Source organism: Diplotaxodon limnothrissa, linkage group LG12 (genome assembly GCF_057381915.1).
Source record: "Diplotaxodon limnothrissa isolate DT_005_m linkage group LG12, D_limnothrissa_male_GT1.1, whole genome shotgun sequence".
Taxonomy (NCBI): Eukaryota; Metazoa; Chordata; class Actinopteri; order Cichliformes; family Cichlidae; genus Diplotaxodon; species Diplotaxodon limnothrissa.
The window spans coordinates 38,094,119-38,107,868 of record NC_140607.1 but is presented as its reverse complement, the minus strand read 5'-3'; the positions used below and the strand labels follow the sequence as shown (position 1 = coordinate 38,107,868).

The window sequence follows — 13,750 nt, the reverse complement described above, 5'->3', positions numbered from 1 at the left end:
GGCGTGCAGTCATTTAAATGCAAATCAGATTGTTGAGCTATTGCAGATGTTAATCCTGCTAATCGATAGACCTGTGTAAGCCCATTAAGTTAGAAATCCATTACTATCTTTCTAGATGATATTCTATTGATTTTTCTTGCTTCGGTCTACACTCTACTGTACGCCAACGTGAGTTACTGCGTATAAAGTCTGTCGTTTCGGGCGTTCCCCTCCTCCTCGCGCACCCCCACAGTAACAGGCGGGGAAACAAACGGCGGGGAGATTGGTGTTAGTAAGTTTCTTTGTGTCGTGTGTAAAATGGGCTTTACCTGCTTTCAGATCAGATTTCTTTACACTCACATACAAAAAGAGTTAAGAACACACACACACACACACACACACACTCGGGCCGCACTCATTCCCGAGATGTCGGCAGGGCCTCTCGCTCTTTTGGATTTATTAAACCTGAAACAAATGGGTACCTGAAACCCAGGAGGTGACCTTTTCAGAGGGAGTGCTGTTTCATGTCATGTAGCAGCCAGAGTTCATTTCCTTGGTCACTGACAGGCTGACAGCATCACTCAGCTCCGTGTTGTTTCATTGGCTCAAAAACAAACGGTTGCTGCAGGAAGCAGAAGTTTTGTATTGATTATGGAGCTTAAAGCTCTCTGTAAGATTTCTGTGACACACAGGAAAAAGCCGGGGTGTTGTTTAGTAAATAAAAAACAGGGACATACTGTGATTGTAGCTTCAGATTAAAATATGTGAGTTCAAATTGGACTCTTGTGTTTTTCCTTGTTTTGTCCTTTTGCTCTAAATGCTGTAATTCAGTCCATGGTCTCCACACATGGATCTTCATGATGTCACTGGGAGTGGATGTCCCTATTGGATGTCTGCAGGTGCACTTGGGCTCCTTGGAGAGTCAAAAAGATGGACGTATTTTCCTGGTTCAAAAGCCTTCAACCTGTATTCTTTCTATCAGACACCAGGGGGCGATCGTTGTGGTTCCAAATACAGAGGAAAACTTCCCTCTTTATGCGTATGCTTATTGGCTACATACGTTCACCTGAATAATAGAAACGCAGCCTACAGTTCAACCACACAATGAATGAAAACTTTGAAATGGGACGAGGGCTGCGTCACGCCTCTGTCATCTTCACTGGGGACAGACTGGTTAACAATGCCGGAGTTTTTTCATTTAATGGCTGATATCAGAAAAGTGTTTGCTTGGTTAAAAATACACTCGTCAGTAAAGTGGGCAGTGACAGGATTGGACAGGAAAAAGAAAAGATGCAACTGTTCAGTAATTACCAGCTTTAAAAAACAGAAAACTCTGGGTCACACACTTTTAACAACAAATTAAAATTTTAGTAACCCTGGTTATTAATTGGGTCACCTCTTTGAATATAAACACGTTGCGGTCTTTGCAGTTTTTCAGAATACGTTTTGTTTGCTGTTTGTTTCTGAGAGTCCCCGCAGTGTTCCCGTCATCAGCGTGTCTGACTGAGCGGCCGTTGCTCACAGAAAAGTCCTGCGTGTCCTGTCAGGTTGTCTTCCACACTTTGCCGTGGTGCTAAGTGCCCTGATAGCCCGCGGGGCCGTGGACGGGCTAAATACCGGCGTAATTGTCTGCTCGGGGCACAAGCACCGCTGTAATGCGTTGTACAACCACCATTAACACAGGCCTGGGGCTGTGGAGACATTAAATGGCCAGGGCTGTGTAGTTTATGTCCTCTTCCCCTCACTCTCTATTTCTCTTTCCCTCTTACACACTCGCACACACACACACACACACACACACTCTCTCTCTCTCTCTCGCTCTCTCTCTCTCTCTCACACACACACACACACACACACACACACACACACACACACACACACTCTCTCACACATTGTCCTGCTCTGAGGGGCTTAAAAGGAAATGAAATGTGATCCTATTGGCTGCTGTTTCATCTTTGATTTTCTTTGATGTGCTGCATCGGTCTTTGTTGCTCGGGACGTTTGGATTAGCTTTAGTTTGTATCTGTAGTTCAGGAACTTCATTAGCGGCAGCGTCTCGACCCGGTGAGCAAACAGAACAATCAGACTGAAGCGTTTCTGAGCCACAGTTACATAATGAGACCTAAATGTCTGACACTTATTCACTCAGAAAATACACATTTTTGTCATGTTTTCTGTTGTACTTTCACTTATATTGTCTGAGATCTTAAAGCTTTAGACAGTTAACTCTAAAAGCGATTAAAGGTCCTGATGTTCTTGTTCGGTTGCCTTGAGTTTGTTTTCATGAATGAAAAACCTGGTGCACTGATTTTTTTTTTCCTGTTTTTCTTTTAAATAGAAAGAATAGGAAGCTGACATTCACATTTGTGATGTGGTTATGTATATGTTTAGGACTGGTATTTATATTTTTGTAAAATGATATCCTAATTAACATTAATAATAAGAATAGCCTTTTTAATGAAGTCTTGTATTATGGTGGCATTTCAGGTTCTTAAACACTGAAAAATGACTTTGTCTCCTAATCTAGATTCTAACCTGATGGTTCTACGCAGCTAATCTCAAAATGCAAACATGACTTATGTCTAAATGTTCTCCGGATATAAACGACTTCTTGGATGTTGTTTCCTACTATGCTGCGTTCCCACTTAATGGTGCTCGTGTAGTCTCTTTCCTCGCGTTGTTTTGAGCATCAGCAGCGGCTGACAAATGACGCGGCCGTGGCAGCTCTCCGAAACAGCCGAGCGACTCGGATAAACACATCTGGCAGCTTTAGCACCCGTGAGAGGCGTCCTCCTATCCACAGCAATATATTTCACTCTTCCTGTGTCCTTTACTTTGGCATTTTTCTTACCCTGTCGACTCACAATGAATCTCTTGTTTAAAATGTAATGATAGAGAAGTCCTGCAAATATCGATCGGCCACCTCAGCTCATTATTGCATATCCATAACTCTTCGATGGATCATGTCAGGCAGCCCAGCGATGGACTGACGGGCCATTTTGTGAGCTGATGGGGCACAGTAGCCGAAATGGAGATTTAGCATAGGGACGAGGGCTGCGTCACGCCCCTGTGGCAGTCATCTTCACTGGGGACAGATTGGTTAACAATGCCGGAGCAAAGGTTTCTCTCTGCTTAATTAGCCTTTGACCCCGACAGTCTCCGTGGCCTCGTCTCGGTTTGGTTCCAAAACAAACCAATAATGAGCCTTTAAGTGTTTTCTGATCCTCTGCATCCCTTTGAACAATTATCTTAACAGCTATTTATTAACAAGGTGAGAGTGATAAATGTATTTAACGGTACAGACAAGAAAACAAATAGTCCTGATTCATGAAAATGCAAAAGTTATTATTGACTCTGAAGATGTTTGATGTGAAATAGCAGTAGCTCAGGCAGTGACGGACTGTCAGCAGCAGTCACAGTGCAGAGCGAGGTGTGGTTTGTTTCAGCAGTGCTGGCTCTATTTGTACACACATATATATGTGGGGGGGCTCAAGGCTCGTCTTTGTGTTGTGAGAAAAAGAACAAATATGATCATACAACCAAAACAAAGAGCAGTCTGTCCTTAGGCTCTGTTAGCTTCAGTGTTCTGGTTTCCCTTCGATGTTGTGTCTTTTTGTTGCGACTGCTTCCACAGCAGGACGGGGAGGCTTTGAAACGCTTCATTTGGACTAATTCTTCAAACTTTGTGGGGAAAAATTCTCTCAAAGTAAAAAGAAAAGAGAAAAAGATTTTTTGTCTCCCTTCAGATGTGGATTTCTTTCCATAATCTGGATTAGTAGTTTATAAACTTGATAAGTTACATAATTACCTTAGGGGTTATTAAAGTACTCTAATTCTGAAGTCTAAATAAGTGGGACGCCATAGTGGGCATTTAGTCTGTTGCTTCGCATAATATTAATTGAAAAGTTCAATGAAATGTGTGAAATTATGACTGACACATACATTCTGTCAGGTTTAAAGGCTCCAAAACATTTAAGATGATGTCTTTTGATCAGCTGTAATGCAAACAGTAATATGGATTATGTGATGTCAAAGAAGTGAAACGAGCATTTTTTTAAATAAACTGATACATTTTAGACTGTTAGATTAAAATGATTGTCCAGCCTGCAGAGTTAGGGCTCCTACAGAAAAGCCAGGTGGTTTAAAGCCGAGGGTGAAGGTCTGCACTGTGAACATCAGCTGAGTGTCATGAGCCTCCACTGTTCACTGCTCAGTATTTAAAGCCCGCCTGCCTGACTGCTCTTTGACTGAGTTTTCCGGGCCATTAAGTCCTGCTGCTCGCCTGATGATGAGGAGCCGAGCGCCCATACGGGGAGCATCCATCCCTACATGGGCTGTCCTCAGTTGGACACACACGGGACCCTCTCAAACTGGCCAGGCGCTTTTTTTAAGCTGCAGCTCGTATCTTTTTAATGGGAGCCATTTAATCCCAGGTCAACCTTGTCATGTGACAGGCAACTCTTCATTCGTAAGATTGAATTTTTGCTGCCTTGATAACAGCCTCCACTAAGTGTTGCTGTCCCTGGACAGAAAGCGCTTTCAGGCAGTCGACAGTAGCGGGGAACTTGCAGCTTGCAGACACTGAACAGTGTCTCCTTTGCAGTTAAAAGTTACGAAAGTGAGAGCCAAAGTATCAAGGCTGAGTCATCTGCTGCAGAGACAAGAGTTTGGATCTAGTCGAGTCATGCAGCTGTTCTCTCTTAATATATCATTAATGTGTTCTTGTCTGTTATTCTAAATCAGGATTAAGACAAGATTGATTTTTCAGTTTGTTTGTTTTTGTCAGGAGTGTTAGTTTAGTTGCTGTCTCGTGTTTTGGTTCATGTCTATTTCTATCATAATTTATGCAGAGGTAACCTCCCCTGGTGTTTCTGTTATTGCTCTCTCTGTCTCACACAGTCTGGGTTCTTTGCTCCCTTCTGTTTCCTTGTGCATGTGTATGTTAATTAGGGCTGGGCCATATTATACAGTTCACGGTAATACTGGTACAATGTTAGGCAACGATAAGAAAATGATGTTTTCATACGCACATGGCCGATCGTTGAGTGAAACGGATGAACCAGAATTGGTTTGTAAAGATGCTGCAACTTCAGTGATGTGGAACTGGTTTGGTGTTTGTCCGTCAGATACACAACAAAGCACATTTTTTTGCAGAACATGCAAGCGGCCGTCGTTATTGTCGTATTTGTCGGACTAAGATGCTCCTAACTCTGGGAGTAATCTGGGTCCTAAACTCCGTCTCTACAGGTCCCAAAGTCAAACGAACACTGCAGCATCACTGAGAGTTAAAAACTGTCTAAATTCTTTCATCTTTAATAAAACGATCAGCATTGCTGCTTTACCAGGTGTAACTATGAAGTTTAGCATCCAGGCATCCATGAAAACAGAATTTATTACATTTAACGGAGTTAGAAGTTAGCAGGAAGTTAGCGGAAGTTAGCTCGCTAGTTACCTCAGCATGATATAGCATGTTCTGACTGAGAGATTTCTGAAAAAATTCAAACGTACAGCTCTGCTATCACTTCCAACATAAATGAAGACAGGAAACTAAACAGCAGTGACGTTTGTAAAGTTACTGAAGTTGGGCTAGCTGCTATATAATGATGTGCTACGTGATCGCTAGCGACACAGCTATGTTAGCATAACATAAACAGTGAAGCTGGAGGATGAACGCTAACACTTTTCCACTCGATAAAAGTTAACGTGAAGGTTCCTGATGGTTAGAGACAAATACAGTCGCATGGCAGGATGCTGTAAACGGACCAAACTTCAGTCAGGAGAACAACTGAGATAATCCATCCACAATACGAGGTTAGTGATTAATATACTGCAACAACATGGGAATAGAGCAGCTGTGATAGAATACAGCATTAATGAATCAATGGTACAGAAGTGGAGGAAGCAAGAAGAATGAGTTTAATAAAGTTTGATTTATCTGACTGCTTTGTTTCGCTTAATGTGTCTTATAATCCCATGCACCTTATGGTCTGAAAATACATATTTGACTTTTTTATTTGGCACACTGCAGTTTAATGTTGCAAAGCTCCTCTTTTTAACTTCAGTGGATATTATACATGGTTATGCTCTGGATATGTCAGCCCATTTCTACTGGAAATGCCTTTTGGTTAAACTTTCAGTAAGGAATTTGCATTTGCACTGTTACATTTTTATATAGCTTCAATGCACATAAAACAGCTGCTTGTTTAAGTGAAAATAAATGGATGGGTTTTTTGGCGCTAGTAAAGTTGTGGAGTTGTATTTTGTCTCGCATCAATTATATCGTCAGTTATATCGTTATCGCAAATTTTCTGTTGATGTTCTTGCTGTTTGTCCAAGCTAAGCTGGACATTGTTTAATTCTGGACTTTCCATTTCCACCAACATGTTCTGGATTTGGGTTCTTCTCTACATACTCCACACACAATGTCAAATTAGTTTTCCAAGAAAGCCCAGTGTTAGAACTGCTAACACGATACATCTGATTATTAATCCTACAGAACCGGGCTAGGTCAGCTGGTTACTTTCCATCTGACTTGCTAACAACGACCCATCAAACAGAGGCAGAGACGCTGTGATGTGATGACATCTTAGAATCAGCTGTTAGCTGCTGTTGCACAAACATTACTACAGACGGCAATGCAACATCCATCCATTCTCTTCCGCTTATCATTGTCAGGGTAGCAGTGACCAATGCAGGGAACATATAGTCAGGTAATTCCACACATCACAAACTTAAAGTAAACAATTGCCTTTTAAAAGAAATTCGTTAAAAATACAGAAATGTTTGAGATTCACTGACCTAAAGGCTCACAAAGCTGTTAGCAGGTTTCAAGTCCCAGTTAGATGAATTATTTTCTTTGTTAATGAGCGATAAGATCGGCCTCGTTGATGTGAAATGATCTCTGCAAATTTAGATCCTGTGCTAAGTAGGTATTTATTTCAGATACATAAACTCCCCTGACAATCAGTACAGTTGAAGGCAGAGCTAAGCATGCACATACAGGGTGTGTGTGTTTACTTAAGTGTTATCTACCCACATGACCCTTGTGTACAGGAGATGAGTGTGGAGCATGAAACCCACAGAGCGAGCTTATCCTCGGAGGATCAGACTGAATTACCATCTCCTCTCACATCTGGGCTTTTGTTCCCTGCTTTGGCAGCAGCAGAAGTGATTGTACCTCCATTCACACCCTCCCTCCCTCTCTTAGCAGGACAAGTGGGAGGTTAAAAAAGCTTCCTTTTGTTAATCCACACAAAGACTGTTTAATAGTTTAGAAATCTTATATAGAGTGCTGAGTGAGTGAGAAAAGGGCACAAGTTCATTCCAGAGAACGAACTCTGAGCATCACAGGCGGTTTGTTACAGCCTGGAGGGGAACTTTGGACAGACTGGATATTCTTGGTTGTTACTATCAGACATGTAGATGAAAGTTACAGCTTAAAGTTCTCTGGAGGCCACGCATGAAATATATAACATGAAAATTATCTGTATCCATGGATACTGTGACGTCACCCATTAGTTTGTTTTCTTCACCCATGTTTGTATCAGCTAATGCTGGCGAGCTGGTTTGGTTAACAAGCATCCATCCAGTCGGCAAACGTCAGTGACTTGACGCGATGATAGATGATCACTGGAGATGCAAAGTGGGCGGTACCAGGTTAAACTTTTCCAACTTTGAGGTCAGAAAATGAAGCAACTTTGAACGAGAGCGAAGGGTTCTGCTGATTGAATACGACATGCTGGGTTATACATTGTTACCTAGGTAACCGGAGTTGTCTGCCTGTCTTCAACTTATAGATTTTATGTATTAAGCTTTTATCAACCCCCCTATTTAAGAAGGGGGGGCTGGAGAGTGTGCACCAACCACAGGGGGCTCGCACTCCTCAGCCTCCCCAGCTCTGTGCCTGGGACACTGGAGAGGAGAGTCTGTCCGTTAGTCAAGCCTCCGATTCAGGACGATTTTCAGTCGTGGAAGCTGGACCAACTCTTCATCCTCTCCAGAATATTCGAGAGTCGTGGGAGGTTGCTCAACCACTCAACACATGTTTTGTGCACTTGGAGAACGCATTCAATTGCGTTCCTCTAGGTATCCCTTGGGGGGTGCTTCAGAGGTATGAGGTGCCTGGTTTGTAAAAGTTGGACTTTTCCCGTGGTTGTTTGACTTCACCAGCGCTGCTCTGTGTCGCATATTTACATATTATGGACAGAATATCTTGGATTAACCAGGTGGTGGGTATGTGTTTCCTATTTGCTCTTTGCAGATGATGTGGTTCTGTTGGCTTTATTGGATGTAATCTCCGGGTCGCTTTGCAGCTGAGTGTGAAGCGGCGGGAGTTAGAATGATCACCTCGAGGTCTGAGGCCATGGTTCGTGGAGTGGCCACTCCGAGTGAGGGAACAGTTACCCAAGGTAGAGGAGTTGAAGTATCTCAGGGTCCTGTTTACAAGTGAGAGGAGAGTGGAAACGGAGATTGACAGATGGTTTTTGGCCGTGGGGCATCACGAATGCTGTATTGATCTTTTCTTTTGAAGAGAGAGCTGAGCTTAAAAGCAAAGCTTTGGATTTTACCGGTCAGTCTATGTTCTTATGTTCCCTCGCCTAAGCTCACGAGCGCTGGGTAGTGACCAAAGAATGAGTTTGCAGATAGAAATGACCTTCGTTTGAGGAGTGCCTGACTCCTCCGTAGAGATGTGGTGAGGAGCTCGGTCATTTAAGAGGGACGAAGAGTAGAGCCGCTACAAGGGGCCAGTTGAGGTGGTTCAGTAATCGGACTGGGATGCCCCCTGGACGCCTCTTGAGTGAGGTATTCTGGCCATGACCTGCGGGGGAGGAGGTCTCAGGACAGACCCGGGATTTTGATTTAATTTTTTAAACTTTTCTATTTAATTAAGCACTTCTGATCTATTTAGTTTTGTGATTTTGTGTTTAATTTGACTGCTGTAACACGTTTCCACACACACACTTCCAAATATTTAGCATAGACAAGATAAAGAATATGTTTAATTTAATTAGTGTCATTAACAGGTGTGATGTGGCTAATTGAGAACACGGCTTCCTGCTGTCGCAGCGGCCTGACATTAATCTGAATTAAACAGGAGAGCCGAGGACAGTCGGATGCAGTTGGGAACATGTGTACTACAGTGTGTCGTGATTTAACGTCCCCACTGAAACTAACGCGTCCGGTTGCTTTCGGCCTTTAATTACACCATAGATTTCCTGCTGATGAACAGGCGGCGAATTAACAGTGAGAAGGCTAATTCACAGCCGCTCTCCCCCACCCACTCGCTGTTATTGCCACACAAGTTATTGTGTTATTGCTGAGGGATGGAGGGGAAAAAAGAGAAAGAGCTGAGTGCACTTAGCTACACAAACATTAGTATTAACGATCGGGCTGCCAGTTCACGACTGGTGACAAACTGCAGACGGGCAGAAACTGGAAACCAATCAGGAAGTTAATGAGGAGAAAAATTACTCCTCTTCTTTCCTCCCACCACTGCTGAGGAGAACACACACACACACACACACACACACACACACACACACACACACACACACACACACACACACACACACACACTAGTGCAGGGAGGTTTTATATTTTTTTAAGCTGTGAATTCAGTAGACTTGTGTAATCTGATTACCTGTGTACATTTCTCATAGTTTTATTGTATTTTGGGAGCTGATGAACCTTCTAATCTGTCATCTTCTCTCCTGTAAACTCGATCCTCAGATTAACACGTGTGGAGCATCTGGATTAAGCAGCTGATTATTTTCTTGGTTTTTATTAATAAATAACATAAATAAAAAATAACAAAATCTTTTAATGTACCTTAAAGTAATTTTTTGTTAATTATCTTAACATTAATTATTTATTAATTTATTACTTTTATTAATTACATGTTATTAAATTAAAAAGGCATGATTTTGTTTCCTATTTGTATTTTTTGGCATTTATACAAAAAAGTTACTAATACTATTGTAAAAACGATATTTAAATATTTATTGAGTAATTCTGTGATCAAAAGGCTGTTCGACTTTTCTTGCTTCGATCTGGGAAACGTAACTTTTATCCTGTTAAATTAGCACTTTCTATTCATTTTACAAACAGGGATGAATGATTGCGTTTGCTGCCACATTAATGTTATTGTTTTATTAGTAGACATAGCTTGTTCGATTTCAGTTCAATTTTATTTATACAACACCAAATCAAAACAGTCGCCTATAAAATAAAATACATAAAATTGTATATTTATACGATAATACACACAGAGAAAAACCCAAAAACCATATGACCCCCTATGAGCAGCACTTTGGCAACAGTGGGAAGGAAAAACTCCCTTTTAACAGGAAGAAACCTCCAGCAGAACCAGGCTCAGGGAGGGGCGGGGCCATCTGCTGTGATTGGTTGGGGTGAGAGAAGGAAGACAGGATGAAGACATGCTGTGGAAGAGAGACAGAGGTTAATAACAGATATGATTCAATGCAGAGAGGTCTGTTAACACATAGTGAGTGAGAAAGGTGACTGGAAAGGAAAAACTCAATGCATCATGGGAATCCCCCGGCAGCCTACGTCTATTGCAGCATAACTAAGGGAGGATTCAGGGTCACCTGGTCCAGCCCTAACTATATGCTTTAGCAAAAAGGAAAGTTTGAAGCCTAATCTTGAAAGTAGAGATAGTGTCTGTCTCCCGAATCCAAACTGGAAGCTGGTTCCACAGAAGAGGGGCCTGAAAACTGAAGGCTCTGCCTCCCATTCTACTTTAATTTCTACTTTTAAATACTCTTACTGCTAATAGTTGAAGTTTATGTGTGTGCTTACATGTGTTTAGTACGTCCATGTTGTTGAAATGGGAACTTTTACTGACCTCTGTCAGTAAGTGTCCAGTGTTCATCTGCTAGTGGTGGGAGGAGCCTGGCTCTCTGCAGGTGCTGCAGGTGTGAAGTTGTGCGTGAGCTGGATGATGTGACGATTTCCTTTCCCACTCATGTACTGATTTATTTTTATTTGAATTATAATTAAAGTTTTGGAAATCAGCTGTTCAAGTTTTTAAAAATGTACGACTCTTGTTAAGTTAATAAGTGATTATAATGATTTGGTATAATAACTGTCTTCTGTATGTTTCCCTCCCTGAGCCTGGTTCTGCTGGAGGTTTCTTCCTGTTCAAAGGGAGTTTTTCCTTCCCACTGTCGCCTAAGTGCTGCTCATAGGGGGTCATATGATTGTTGGGGCTTCTCGATGGCTTCTTACAATATAAAGCGACTTGAGGCGACTGTTGTAATTTGGTGCTATATAAATAAAATTGAATTAATGTAGTTTATACTACTGCTCAGTTACATCAAACACAACAAAAGCTGAGCACCAAAACTGTCAGCAGTTCTTTCATTCATCGTCTCCAAGCTCGAACATTTAAAAGTTTAACTACACGAAACATTTCAGAAACAGTTACCTGAGTAGAAAAGGTCACAACCAAACCAAACAGTGAAAATGATCATTGTTAATAACTGAGCCTGAGGTCTGCTGTTAGTGTTTGTGCTGCAGCTACAGGGCGAGTGTTAAAATGGGCGGGTGCACATCGCTCCGCTCTTAACTGTAAAAGATGTAATGCTTTTGTTTTGTGGTCACTGTCTTCTCTTTTTGCTCGCTGATTCAATTTGCTGTAAATCCCAGGCTTTGCCAGGAATCATTTCACCGTGCGCTCGTATTTATATCGAGGCTAACAGAGAGGAGCATTTATTCTGCAGAGCTGATGATTACTGTCCCGTTTTGTCTGTCTCACTGTAGTATTTCTGTTGTCCTTCTCGTTTACTCGCCTCACAGCACGGAGACATGTTTATTTTATATGTGCGCTGTCCTGTCTACCTACACGACGTAATAGGAATCTATCATATTAATGACTTTAAGGAGTTTCCGAGGAAGAGATTTGTACTTGGATGTCAGACGTGAAGTGAACCATCTGAGGATTGTCAGGGTTTTTTCCCGGTTTATTATCATGTCACTGCAGTGTGAAGGAGTTTTAATATCTAATAATCAAATGTGTCGAGCAAAGCTCAGCAAACGTCGTCATCGGAGCCATCGTGACAACATTTTGGATGTGCCGCTGTAGTGTTTTTAATCGAAAAACGACTCCTCCTTAATTTCCTCAATCAAATTCTGTGACTTCTTGTAGTTGGTGCAGCAAAGATTATGGAAAGTTGTATGAAATATAATCTCTTGTTTTTAATACTTTAATATCATTTTTAAAGTGGTCTTGAGCGATAGTTCTCCAGGCTTTCTGAAGGTCTTTCAAAGTTTTCTTCGGGCATTGGCTGCGTGTTCACTCGATTTTCAGTCCAGTCCAGGAGATGAACAGGAAAACAAAATCCAGCAGAGACCCGACACAGGATCAGCCTCTCAGTCGATTCATTCAACAGTCCAACAGTGAGTCTGCAGCTCACTGTAAAGCAGGGTGGAGGCTCTGCATTTCAGCCAGTGGGGGAGGATGAAATTATGAACACAGAACAGCAGCGTCCGATTGGGCACAGCTTCATTTGTCAGCACACTGCCAGTGCGGTTACAAGCTTACCTGGACAGGTACAAAATGTTGTTGCTTTGCATTGCTGCGTCTATTTTTCATCGTCCGACTTTTATATAATCAACATAAATAGAGTCATTAGAAAAAATGTTTCCATTATCTACCCAGGTGGTTGTTTTAGTCCCTGACATTGTTCGGTTTGTTTGATGTTAATGAAGTAAATCGATGTGACGTTTGTTGGTGACTCAAAGGGTTCAGACTCTTTAGAGAAGCACATTTTTGCTCTGAGATCTTCGGTGCTCCTCAGCAGATCTCTAACTCTCCATCTGTGTTGTTCCTGCAGCCTTCTCGCCCAGCAGCATCTCCGCTGGTCACGACTCCACCATGATCTGCCGCTCCATCAGCTCCCTGGTTAACGTTGACGCCAAGGCTGAGTGCGAGGCCAGCAGCCAAGCTGACGGCTTCACCGTCGACTCCATCGAAGGCGGCGCCACCAAATAAGAGAAGAAAAGGATAAGATCACACGACAGAAGCTTTACGAGCTCGGACGAGCTGAAACTTGATGTTCTTTAAAAACTGTTTAATCGTTCGCTCTAGTTTCACGTTGTCTGCACGTTTCCCTTCTAAAGCTCTGTTCTTGTATTTGTAGATCATTTTAAATCCAGTTCAGGGTTACGTATCGCAATGTAATTAACTGGCCAATGCAGTGAGACCCTTGATTAGCTTTAATCAAGATCAGATGATTGAGCGTGAAGCAACTCTTCCAAACAGAAATAAAGTGGGTTTTTTAAATGCAGAGCAAGGTTCTGGTTTTTTCCTTTGAATAAAGCTGCAGCGCCACATTTCTGCTGAGGGTTGCTTAGCATGATCGACTTTCACCTCATCAGTCCAACAGCTGGTGACTTATTCCCAGACAAGATCAAGAAGACCACATTTTTCTGTGTTAAACTCTTTGCAGCTTGTAAAGAACAAACATGTGAGGATGATGTGCTGTTAAATAATCAGCGTGCACAGCCTTTAACCGTCTAACCTCCGTCGTGTCCGCGTGCACATTTACACTCCGGCTCAACATTTAAGTCTGATTCTCTAAACGAGCAACGTAAAGACAGCCGTGGAGAAAAACGAGACTTTGTTACAAATAACATTTAATTTAATTATGAACCAGGTGATTTATTTGATCTGAGCAAATGAAACTACATATGGATGTTTCCTGTTGGTTATTGGCTGACGTACAGTATCCTCATTATGCTGTCATGTCAG

General features: G+C 42.1%; 1 protein-coding gene across 4 annotated transcripts in view; it reads left to right on the top strand.

The window, feature by feature from the left end:
- Window positions 1–12,991, top strand: part of dmrt1 (doublesex and mab-3 related transcription factor 1) — a 32,727-nt gene extending 19,736 nt beyond the window's left edge. For 3 of the 4 annotated variants that reach the window (XM_085366932.1, XM_085366931.1, XM_085366929.1), the window contains one exon: window positions 12,834–12,991. In XM_085366932.1, the coding sequence (XP_085223058.1) occupies window positions 12,834–12,991 (158 nt within the window). Of the gene's footprint in view, window positions 1–6,800; window positions 6,817–12,833 lie in introns of all 4 variants that reach the window. The other variant, XM_085366930.1, reaches the window with a different exon arrangement.
- Window positions 12,992–13,750: the final 759 nt, after the last annotated feature.